This window comes from Tursiops truncatus, chromosome 3 (assembly GCF_011762595.2).
Source record: "Tursiops truncatus isolate mTurTru1 chromosome 3, mTurTru1.mat.Y, whole genome shotgun sequence".
Classification (NCBI taxonomy): Eukaryota; Metazoa; Chordata; class Mammalia; order Artiodactyla; family Delphinidae; genus Tursiops; species Tursiops truncatus.
In genome coordinates this window covers 152,059,341-152,071,296 of record NC_047036.1, presented here as the reverse complement: position 1 = coordinate 152,071,296, position 11,956 = coordinate 152,059,341, and the positions used below count along the sequence as shown (strand labels likewise).

Genomic DNA, 11,956 nt, shown 5'->3' with positions numbered 1-11,956 from the left:
AGGCAGATAGGGCACAACAGGCTCTCTTTGGGAGGGGAGATAGTACTGCTGAACCCCAAACCATGGTCTCTCCTCCACCCTAGATGGAGAGCAAGCAGACTTCCAAGTGCACAATGAGAATTTCATTTCTTTTTTTTTTATTAAATCAAACAGTGTTGGGGAAGAGGATTGTAACAATGATACAGAAAACCTGGGTGAGGATGAGGAGAATGGTATCATGGAGGAAGGAAGGTGGCAGGGAGGGGGCGAGAATTCAGCCAGCGACTCAGGCTCCCACATCTGTGCGCGAGCAAACAGCTGTAGGTCATGAACTCAGACTCACCCTTACTCCCACGCAGCCCAGTCAGAGTTGTGTGTGCACAAGGACACAGTGCAGGTCTCCAAACACATGTGCAAAGGACTCAAACCATACCCAAGTAACATGCAGTTGGCACGCACCCCCTCACTCCACCCCCAGGTGCATCAGTACGCATATTCAGGCTGTCACACAGGCTCACCCCAACATGCCCACATGTGCACATAACACTGTCTCTCAGTTACAAAAGCCCAGACCTCTGAGGACCTGTGCAAGGACAGGTGCATGCCCAGAGTACACAGACACACTCCTCTGCCCTTCTACCCCGGGCTCCAGGCACAGGCATTTCCTGACTCCAGGCAGCAGTCTGGGCTGGAGCCTAGAGACGGGTGGCGTTGTGGTGATTGGGCATCGCGAGGCGGGGGGAGGGTGTGGCAGGGGGCAGGTCCTCCAGGAAGACCCTGGCAGGCAGCGGGGGTGAGCGGGGCTCGGGCCTGGCACAGCACAAGGTAGCGCGGGTGATGAGGTGGTCCAGGGGCTGCAGGGAGTGCATCCAGTGGGGCAGGAAGTCCCATGTCTGCAGCCACTTGGGCAGGCGCCCGGGGCTGCGACTCTGCAGCATGCTGACAAGTACCACGAAGGCCAGCAGAGCCCCAAAGGGTGTGCCCACACCTACCATGGCCTGCCAGCCTGCCATGGAGATGCCAAACACCAGCGACGGCAGCAGCAGGAAGCACAGGAGGAGGTAGAGGACGGCGAACCAGCGGTACTTGGCAGTGCGTTTGCCCAACGCCTTGGCCATGCGGATGGGCAGGCGCGTGCAGGGCACTGGGTACCACAGCAGGATGCCTGAGATGTTGAAGAAGAAGTGGCAGAGGGCAATCTGCAGGGGAGAGGGCGGAGGGGTGGAGGTGGGCAGGGGTGCCAGCTCCTGAGTCAGGATAGATAACAGTGGCCCTACAGGGTCTGGGCAGCAGGAAAGTCAGCACTTAGGGCTGACATTCCCCCAGTAAAATACTGAAACACTTCTGGACCAGTAGGTAAATAACTGCTGCCCTGAACTCTCCACATTTCCCCCACTGATCTCCCTCTCAGGAATTCCCCAGCAGATCCTGCCCAGATCCAGTAGCTAAAAGATTCACATCAGTTTCTGGCTCAGGAGCTCTGGCCTTCTGAGTGGGCAACATCCTGGCTTATCAGTTACTCCTTTGCTCCTAGAACAGCAACCCCTTTGCTGTCTGCCCCCCCAGTCCTTGATCCCCCAAACTGAGCCAGCACCCCTTCCTCAGAGTACAAATCCCTCTCACTCTTGTTTGATTGGTGTGGCTCTCAGTAATGTCTCTCCCCTGTTAGACACTAAGGTCTTGAGGGCAGCACCAGGTATACTTTGCCCGTATGGTTCCCATAGAGTCTGGCATAGCAGGTGGCCCGTAGTAGGCAGTCAAAAACTAATTTGTACGTGTTGTCCTACGTTGGGTCAGGCTCCAGGCACCAGTCCTAGCCCTGTCCTGCCTCTGGCCAGGGTTACTCTCCCAAGCGCACCTGGAAAGCACTGGACAGCTTCTCCCGGGGGCTGGCCAGTGCAGCCAGGATGGCTGTGGTGGTGGTGCCGATGTTGGCGCCCAGTGTGAGTGGGTAGGCGCGCTCAAGGCTGATCACACCCAGGCCTGGGGGTAGAGGAGAGGACATGGTCTCCCCAGCTCCTTCCTTCAGCCCTTTTCCTGTCAGCCCTGCCCCACCTGACCCTGCCTCGGCGTAGGGACTTACCGATGAGTGGGGTGATGGCCGAGGTGAATACAGAACTGCTTTGGACAACGAAGGTCATGCCAGCGCCCACCACCATGGCAAAGTAGCCTGTGGCCCAGGTGAAGGGGGTGGGAAAGTCTGCGAGCAAACGGTCCCAGTAGGGTCAGTGGGAGGGCATTGGGAGGGGGCGGGGACTTTCCTTTGGGAGGAGGAATCCATGTCAGCTTCCAAGTGGGACCTTGTCAGTCCCCTGCTCGACTGCGGTGGCTTTTCCTGGTCCTCTTTGATCTTGGATTAAAGGCCCTTCTCAGCCTGCTTCTATCATGCTTTTGCTCCCTTGTTCCCTCTGCCTGGGACATCCTCCTCACTCCTAAATATTCATCCTCGGGACTCAGCGTGGATATCACTGCCACTGGAAAGCTCTCCCTGACCCCAGCCCCTGGGCAGACTTTGCTTCTCCCTCCTCTGAGCTCCCATAGATCCATGGATGCCCCTTATTCCGGCGTTTGTCATGCTGCCTTTGCCAGTGCCAGGCAGTGTCCCAAAAGCTCAAAATGAGGCTTAAATGAAAGTCAGATGGTATCACTGCCCTGCCCAAACCCCCAAGTGTCCCTATTAGCCTGGATAAAGTCTAGGCTCTGAGTGCAGCCTGGGACCTGCTCTGTCCCTGTTACCTCGCTGACCTCTCCCTACCTCTCTCCACCTCACTGAGCTCCCACCACACTGCTGGCCACCTTTTTGTGCCACAGTCCTGCCCAGCTGAGTCCTGCCTTGGAGCCTTTGCACTTTCGGGTAGGTTCCCTCCACCCGAAAAGCTCTTCAGCCACATCTGACTGCTCCACATTTAGGTCCCTGCTCAAATGTCACCTCTGCACAGAAGCCACTGACCACCCATCAAAAGCAGCCTCTTCTATATTCTATTTGCTGTGTTTTGCTTTCTCCTTGGCAGTTACTGCTCTGTCTGAATTTATCCCCCCTCGATCACTTTTTTATTGCTTGTCTCTCCCTCTGGGCTGTGAGCCCCCTGAGGGCAGGAGCCATCTCTGTGTGGCTCACCTCTGTATCCCTGGCACCAGGCCATGCTTGGCATACAGTAGGGGCTTAATGACTATTAACTGAATCAAACAATGGCCTCTGAGAATCTCTTTGGAGCCACCTGCTAGAATGGAACCACAGCCGGAAGCAGCCACAGATCCCCAGCTGTCAGCACCTCAGGGGCCTCAAAAATCACCTCGTCCAATCTCTTCTTTGTTCACATGGGGAAACTGAGGCTCAGAGATGGTAGGACTTTACCCAGATCACACACCAAGGCAGTGGCAGGACTCAGCAAGATCCAGAAGGGCCCATCCTGGGGCCTGCCCACCCACTGCTCGAGGCTCACCAGTGTTGATAATCATCTGAATGACCTTGGCCACCTGGCCCTTGAGCAGAGAGTTGAGCATCTTGACGAGGAGGATGAGGCAGGTGCACAGGAGCACCAGGGAGCCAGCCAGCAGAATGAGCCCCACAGCCAGGTCAGGCAGGCCTGTGTCCACGAAAATGTGGCTGCCTGCGGGAGGGTGGTGGTAGTGGTATCAAGCTTCTGAGAGCTGACCCCCTCAATCCAGCTCCTAGCCCCCAACCTTTGCCACCCTCTTGGGCTCAGAGCCAAAGGCCTTGCCTCATGTCTCTTCAACCTCTAGAGCAGGGCCAGACCCAAGCCCAAGAGCTGGACTGGCTGACAGCTGTCCTTCTGGGGCTGGAAGCAGCAGTGGCCAGGTGGGAGATGGCTCTGCCTCTGCCAGACTCTGCCCTGCCATGCCAGACATCTCCCATGCTGCAGGTACTCACATTTCTCCATGGTGGCATTTCCGAGCATCCGGCTGGTGCTGGCCTCTGCCCTGGGCCTGCGGGAGGGAACCTAGATTAAGAGGAGAGTGACTTAGAGAATTCAGGAAAATGCAGCCTGGGATGGGGGCTAAGGTAGGGGTTAGGGAGAGATGGGGGATGGAGGGGATACAGATGGTCCTCTTTTTTTTTTTTTTTGCGGTACGCGGGCTGCTCACTGTTGTGGCCTCTCCCATTGCGGAGCACAGGCTCCAGACACACAGGCTCAGCGGCCATGGCTCACGGGCCCAGCCGCTCCGTGGCATGTGGGATCTTCCCGGATCGGGGCACAAACCTGTGTCCCCTGCATTGGCAGGCGGACTCTCAACCACTGCGCCACCAGGGAAGCCCCAGATGGTCCTCTTGACTACATGCCCCTGAATGCTTTGCTTGCCCTCTCTGAGTCTGTTTCCTCCAATGATGAAATGGAGTTGAAAATATCTGCCACAGGAGAATCTGGCTGTAGTCGACCCTCAGAATATTCAGCCCCATCAACCCACTGATCTGGCTCTCACGGGGGCCCGCAGGGGCCTCCTGATCTGATGGTGTCTTGTCCATGTTTTCTTCTACCTCTCCTTGGCATTGGAGGCTGCTGACCATGGCCCACTTCTTCTGAAAACTCTCCCTTCCCCATCTTTTATTATCAATCCCTGTCTCAGGGCCTCCTCTTCACCAGCATCCTTGCCCTGTCCTCTCCCCTCAGGCACGTAGCCCACGTTCTGTTTTCCTCTTGCTCAATTCCTTATCTGGAGGGGGTGGAGCAGAGGGCCCAGGACCAACATCTCTTCCCTCCCCCACCTACTATCGGTGAAGAGGAGGGGGTTCCTGGAGAGGGCCCTTAAATCAGAAGGCCCAGGACAAGCAGGTAGCCTAAGTGAGGGGCTCAGCCTTGCGTGGGGGTGGTGGGGAGTGTCCTGGGCCTAAAGGGGCAGCAGCTACTCAGCTCCAGGCCACTGTCACTGTCCAGGGATTTAGCCCAGCTTAGCCAAAGGGCCTGATTCTACAAGAGAAACCACAACTCTGAAGGTTTAGATAAAATCTCCCAATCTGTAAATGTTGGCAACCACTTTAAGACATACTTTACAATTCTGTGAAGGCCAGTCTGGCCAGTCTGGAACCACTCATTCGTAGCCTTCTTGGGTTAAGGAGTTTTTTTCTTTTCCTTGGCACAGCCTGTGGGATCTCAGTTCCCCGACCAGGGATCAAACCCAGGCCCCTAGCAGTGAAAGCGCAGGGTCCTAACCACTGGACTGCCAGGGAATTCCCTAAGGAGTTCTTTTTAAAAATGCAACCTGGGCTCCTTACCTTTCCCCCAGGGTCCCATCAGTGAAAGTAGAGAGTGGGCCAGGCTTGGCTAGGAAGAAGCCATGTCACAAAGGAGGAGTTGAGCGGCAGAAAGGGGCCCTTACTCCTTGGGCCCCAGGCAAAATGAAAGAGTCACAGCTTCTCCCCATCACCACCATCTGCCTCCTCTGGGAGCTGATATGGACCCTGGTCCCATTCCCCCTGTGGGGTCTCCATCTCACACCCCTCTGACCTTCCTGGGTGCTGAGGGTAAGGGCTCAGGCATGGTGCTGGCACTTGGATTTACAGCTCCTTTATGTTTTATTCTAATCTGTGTCATTTAAAAAAAAATGTGTGTTAGAGATAAGAACCATTTATGGCACCTGACTTTAAATCGGGGTTTATTTTAATGGCATGTACTCCCTTGAGGGGGGCAGCGTGCTCCTCTGTGTACCCAGTTGGCCATACCAGGGCCCTGGGGCATCCTCAAGCCTGGGCCAGAATTGCAGGCCGAGAAACCAGGAGAAAATAGTCTCTGATGGGCTTGATTGGAAAAGCCGGCTGGGAAAGTGGTGGTAACTGGGAGACAGCCGGGTGTTTGCTGTCTGGCAGATCTGAGTTCAAATCCTGCTTTTATCTCAGCTACCTTGTGCAAGTCATGCCGCCTCACTGAGCCTGTTTTCTCTAAAGCAGGAAAAGAAAAGAGCTGTTGCAAAGGTTACAGGAGGAAATATGTGTGAAGCACTCACGACAGGGCTTAGATCATGACAAGCCTTCGATAAATTGTGCCTCCAAATAAGGATTAGACCCCCTCCTTCCCTGGGCCTATCTAGTATCACATGGTGTATGAGTACGGGTTGACTTCCTAGGTCAGGATCAATGGCTCCTGCAGACATGCCTGAAGATCCTGGCCCTGCTGGGAAGGAACTTGGTGGACCATCCTGCACTGCACTGGGTCTAGGGGTCTCTTGGGGGAGGGTTCTCTGGGACCTGGGGAGGCTGGAAGAAGAGGAGAGGAGCTCCACTGGGGTCCCACTCAGTGCTGACAATGTCGGGGCAGGGCAAGGCTGGGGGCTAGGACTTCTGAGGTTTGGAAACTTGACCTTCCTGCCTGGGGTTATGTGGCCCTGGCTGAGCTCAAAGGGCCAGTCCAGAGACCCTAAAGTGCAAGAGAGGAGTGTGGAGGCAGCAAGAGTGGCAGAGAGGGGGTCAACTGCATTGCCAGGCTGGGTGGGCAGAGACGGGAGGGGAAGGAGCAGGCCCTGGGGTTTCCCTGGCCAGCAGAGGGGAAGGTGGGAACTCCAGCCTAGATAAAGAGCTGCCAGGCCCAGGGTCTGGGGCATAGCCCCAGGATATGCCCATCCCTCCTGGGCCTGGGGTAGGTGGGGGTGGAGGAGAGGGAGGGGCATGTGGAGGGGGTGCCTTAGCCCTGGGCTCAACCCCAGCTGAGCACTCCCTGCTGTGTGACACTGGACAAAACACATAACCTCTCTAAGCCTCAGTTTCTTTGTCTGAAGCATGAGGTCCATAATGCTGCCCACTTCTCCCCAGGGGCTAGTTGTGAGGAATCTGGGAAGAAAGAGTTTGGGATTTATGTGCTTGCAGAGACAACCCAAATTCAGGAGACACCTCTGGGAACTGAAGCATATGATTAAGCTCACAGAGGGATGTGGGCTCCAAGAATCCTTCCCCTGGGGAAAACCGTGCAGGATGTGGGTGTGCGCAGTAGTCTCCCCTCCAGGAGAAGAGGTGTTTTAGGGTCTTTGCTTTTCTGGAAGCAGAGCGTGAGTGCTCTGCTAGCAGCGCCATCTGGTGGCAAAGAGGAGAATTGATTTTTTTTTTTTTACGGCCACACCTACCACCCCTGGAGGTTCTCAAGTGGCTGTGGTCACCTGGTGGCATTCACGCCTGATAGGCAGAGTGGGAAATGGACACCTATGGTGGGATATACATCTGGAAGGGACAGCGAAATGGAGAGTCAAGAGTGTGGGCTCCAGATTCCACCAGGATTTTTGTCCTACCTCAATCACATAGACTTGGACAAGCCTGTCTGAACCTGTTTAAAATGGGGTTGTGACAATCCCTGTCTCCCAGGATGCAAGTCCTCAAAAGAAGCTGGTTTAAACCAGGTACATAGGGTTGACAATCCACACTGTGACCACACAAGAAGGTAATTCCCAGGACAGTGTCAGGACCCTGGAACATCAAGAATTGTTAGGATGCTAACAAACACTGCCTCTGGTTTTTCTTTCACCATCTGGAAAACCCCAGACTGTCAGTCACATAGGTGCCCTGGAGGCTGGCTTAGGCGAGGTTGGGCCTAGCTTGGTGAAAGCTGGAAGCAATGAGAACAGGTTGGAAGGGGCCACAGGAGACTCGGTGGCCAGAGGAAAAACGTGAGTCTTCAGTGCAAGAGCTGCCAGTGCACGTGGCTGAGTGAGCCACTTTCCAAAGGGGACTGTCCCAGAGAGAGGGCCAGAACAGGGAGCTCACATCCCACCCCCAGCTACTCTCCAAGCCAAGGAAATCCAGTCTGGACCCTGCTCTCAAGGGAAGGTTTCCCGGGAGATCTGGGACGAGAAAACAGTGCTCAGGCGAGTGGTAGCAGGCTCAGCGGAGGAACCAGTGAGGACAGCCCCAGCCCAGTGAACTTGGGTGGGTTGCTTCCAGTCCCTTGGCCTCAGGACCAGCATCACTGAGGATTCCATTGGGTGAGAGCTACATTTGCCGGTGCATCCTTCAAGGGGAGACCAGGTGAATGCAGCTGCAGGCAGGCAGCAGGGATTTCAGAGGACTCAAGGATCGCCTCGGCTGAGGAGCTCCCTTCCACAGCTTGCTTTCTGTGAAGTTCAAAGTGTGTGACTTTGGTCTCTTTCAGGTTTTGCTGTGAAGCAGAGGGGATTTTGGCCATTCAGAGAGCTTGGAGAGGGCCCAGAGTGCTCATGAGAAGGAGAGATGTGTTAGAGGGGTCACAAAGCCAGCGTGAAAGCTGTCTGCATGGGCTTTTTGATGTCAAACTGCCTTGAACACTCAGAAGGACTGAGCTGGAGCTGTGTGCCACTCAGATGCAAAGGAAACTTGCAGGGCCAGTTGAAAGAATGTTCTCTGTTCACACTGGGATAAAGTCTGGGAACATCAAGTAGCAAGTGAAGAGGGTGTGCTGGGCTTCCGGTTTCCTTGTCTTTCATTCTAAATGGTGTTACTTCTTGTATGTCATAATCAAGGGGGAGCAAATACTGTGGATTATGGTTTTGATGAAGCATTTTCCTTTTTATGGCTGAGTGAGAAAGTGTGCTAATAGTTAGCTTCCATGTTAGCCTGGTGTAATGGCTGGTCCATGAGTGTCCAACTGATCCAAACGGAGCCTCATTCCAGGCATTAGAAGCCAGAAAGCAGCAGGAAGAGTGCAGCAGGACAAAGGGACACCGGCCTGTGGGAGTCTCCAGGGGAAGGAGCCCAATATCAGTACAAGTGGCTGTTGTGTCTCCAGTGAGGTCTCCATGGCCCACTTGTCCTGCTCCTGGACCAGTTTCCTGTTGGTCCTATTTTTCCCAGGCATCCTTATAGCACTCTCTCCCCGCCCACCTCCGCACATTACCTGGGCCCCCAAACACGGCAGAAGTGAGTCGTTAACCCCCCTGGCACCCGGGAGAAGAGAGAGCCCTAGATTGCAAGACCTGCGCTTGGGGCCCTGAAGCGGTAGGACAAGCTCTGGAGAGTTTCTTAGCCCCTTGGAGCCAATTTCTCTACCTATGAAATGACAGGGTTGAGCCATATCAGTGGTTCTTCAACTTGAGCATGGAACAGGCCTAGAGGGCTTGTTGAAATGTAGGCTGCTGGGCTCCACCTGTTTTTTTCTGATTTAGTGGGTCTAGGAAAGGGCCGGATAGTTTGCATCTCTAATGGGTTCCCAGGTGGTATGTGTGCCACTGGTCCACACTTTGAGAACCAATCTCTGGGCTGGATCGATGACATGCTAACTCTAATTGATTGGCAATGGCTGCCTGAAGCTGGTGTGAGGCTGGCAGGGTGTAGCAACATCTGCCCTAGGCACAGTATCACCGCAAAAGTGCCCCATGTTTGTCCTCCCAGGGTAAATGATCCCCTAGGTCTACATAGAGCTTTTGAACAGACGACACTGGCAGTCAGCTGTCTGGAGAAGGAGTCTTCTCACTGAAGCCAGACCTGGGACTCACCTCCATGGGGTTTGGGTGGCACCAGATCCGGATGAGACTGTGATTTCTCAGGGACTCATCCCCCGTGGCAATGCTGGTAATCACGGACTTGTCCAGCTGTGGGTAAGGTGTGGGAGGGGGGAGTGAGGGTGGGGTCCTACAGTCCCCCAGCCCCCACCCCATGACAGCCCTGCCTCCACCTGAATGATGAGCTTAGTGAAGGGCTCTGTGATGATCTTGAGCAGGTCAGGGGCATCGTGGCCGCCGCGGATGTTGAAGGAGGCCACCACAAGTCGAGTGATGTGGTGCAGGTACCCGGTGGCAGCCTCCAGGGGTAGCAGGACCAGAACTGACAGCCAGTTAAAGCAGTCATGCACTGTGGCCCCCGCGAAGGCCCTGGGCAGGGAGGCCACGTTGCAGGGCAGGCTGGAGCCAGGATGCACTCAGATTGGGGGCTCCTGGTGTCTGGGACCACCCTCCCCCGACAAGGACAGGCCCCTCACTGCTCCACCCCCTCACCGCCGGAAGTCAGTCCTGTCCCCCGCCTGCATCAGGGCCACGATGGTGTTGGTGACGGAGGTGCCGATGTTGGAGCCCATGATGATGGGGATGGCAGAGCTTACCTCCAGCACTGGTAGAAGAGGGCGCCTCTTAACTAACTGGATAAGGGCCACCCAGCTCCTGCCCCACAACCTCTCCTGTCAGACCCACTGCCCTCATCCCAGCCCCCAGCAGGCATTCCTGCCATGCTGCTGACTCTGCTCGGCCTCAGCATCACAGGTACATGGGGGCACATGCTGTGTGTTTACATGTGTGCGTACATGTGAACTGATGTTCACATATGTGTACTGCACCTGTGTATATGTGAACGAGTGTGTGGGTGCATGTCCACGAGGGCACGGGTCCTAAATTCAAATGTGTCTCTGTGCTTGTGTGTGCACATGTGTACACAAATGTGATGTCACTTTCACGTGTCAGCTTGGCTAGTACCCAGTTATTCAGTCCAACACTAACCTAGATGTTGCTGTGAAGGTGTTTTGTGGATGGATTTGCCTCAACCATCAATTGACCTTGAGAAAAGATTAACCTCAATAATCTGGGTGGGCCTCATCTCATGAGATTAAAGGGCCTAAGAGCAAAACTGAAGCTTCCCTGGGGAAGAAGAAATTCCACCTATGCACTGCAGTATTGGCTTCTGCCCAAGAGGCCCAGCCTGCCTCACAATCACGTAAGCCAATTCTTTGCAATAAATTATAGATCTCTATATATCTCACGCAGGTTCTGTTTCTCTAATTCCTCTGGTTCTGTTCCCTTGATTGATGGAATGAGTGACTGTGTGGTGACATGAAGGTGAGCCTTCCTGAGGCTGTACTCCCTAGTTGCCACCCTTCCCAGCTCCTGGGGCGCCCCTCCTGGCTGAGACTCCAGGCCATGCTTTGGAGAACAGAGTGGGAGACACCAGAGCTGCCCATTGCCCGCGGCCCCTGCCCCCACTCCTGCTCTTCCCACCCCAGCCGCGCGTCCAGCATCCCAGCCCCCAACTCCTTCCCTGGCCCTGGTGGGCTTACTCACAGCCGGAGGAGACCATGCTGACCACGATGGATGTGGAGGTGCTGGAGCTCTGCACCAGCACGGTCACGAGGATCCCCACCACCAGCGCCGCCACCGGGTTGGACAGGATGGCATTGTCCTTGAAGATGTCGCCAGCCACCTTCCCTGGGGAGCATGAGCCAGCGTTGTCCGAGACCCTTCAAAACCCTTCCCTGGTCCCCTCCCCTCCGCCCTACCTCTCCCCTGAGGCTTTCCTGGGGAAGGAGAAATTCCACCTATGCACTACAGTATTGGCTTCTGCCCAAGAGGCCCAGCGTGCTTCACAATCACGTAAGCCAATTCCTTGCAATAAATCATAGATCTCTATATATCTCCTGCAGGTTCTGTTTCTATAATTCCTCTGGTTCTGTTCCCCTACCTCCGGCCAGCTGGAAGGCTGAGCTGAGCACGTCCAGGGAGCAGACGAAGAGGTAGAGGAAGACGAGCATCAGTGGTACCTTGAGGAGCGTCAAGCCAGCCCGGCACAGCTTCTGGGCCAACCCAGGCTCTGGAGAGGGGCCAGTCATGAGCACAGTGGCTGGAGGGCTCTGCCAGTGACTGCCAACACCCCTGCCACCCCGACCCAGGCCCACCTGGCTTCTGCTCATCCTCCTGGGCCAGCTTGGCAGGCAGCGGGTCATGGTGCTCCAGAACCTCCCCATAGGGGCAGCCTTGCTCGGCGAGGGCCATAGGGCCCAGGCTGGGGAAGGCATAGGCTGAGGTCCCTGGAATCCTGTGCAGGACTGGGGAGCGAGGCTGGTCAGCAGTTCCCTGAGGCCCCAGGTCCTGGGGAGGTTGGGAGGGGTGGGCAGAGGGGTGGAGGCCTCCCCACCGGGGCAGGACGTGGGCAACTGAGGGCAAGCAGGGTCCAGGGGTGGGAGCAGCACTCACCCTGTGGGCTGGGCACATAGGCAAACGCCGCCCCACACGTCATGTGCCCCCCACAGACTGGGAGTGGGGAGACAGCCCGGCTCTCCAGCCTCTCTCCGTAGGACATCAT

General features: G+C 55.6%; 1 protein-coding gene across 1 annotated transcript; it reads right to left on the bottom strand.

Moving 5' to 3' along the window:
- Positions 1-126: 126 nt before the first annotated feature.
- On the bottom strand, positions 127-11,956 carry SLC34A1 (solute carrier family 34 member 1). The gene is made up of 12 exons (XM_033855154.2): positions 11,848-11,956; positions 11,550-11,699; positions 11,336-11,464; positions 10,939-11,082; positions 9,886-9,997; positions 9,567-9,762; positions 9,388-9,483; positions 3,872-3,941; positions 3,423-3,590; positions 2,063-2,179; positions 1,838-1,962; positions 127-1,178 (listed from the first exon to the last, which is right to left on the bottom strand). Exons 1-12 carry the CDS (start codon positions 11,954-11,956, stop codon positions 675-677), a joined length of 1,920 nt encoding a protein of 639 aa, XP_033711045.1. The 3' UTR covers positions 127-674.

Coding starts and splice junctions, on each gene's coding strand:
- SLC34A1 (XM_033855154.2), bottom strand. CDS start 11,956: ATGATGTCCTACGGAGAGAGGCTGGAGAGCCGGGCTGTCTCCCCACTC. Junction 11,083..11,335: donor AGCCTTCCAGCTGGCCGGAG/GTAGGGGAACAG, acceptor CATGCTCCCCAG/GGAAGGTGGCTGGCGACATC. Junction 3,591..3,871: donor AAATGCCACCATGGAGAAAT/GTGAGTACCTGC, acceptor ACCCTCCCGCAG/GCAGCCACATTTTCGTGGAC.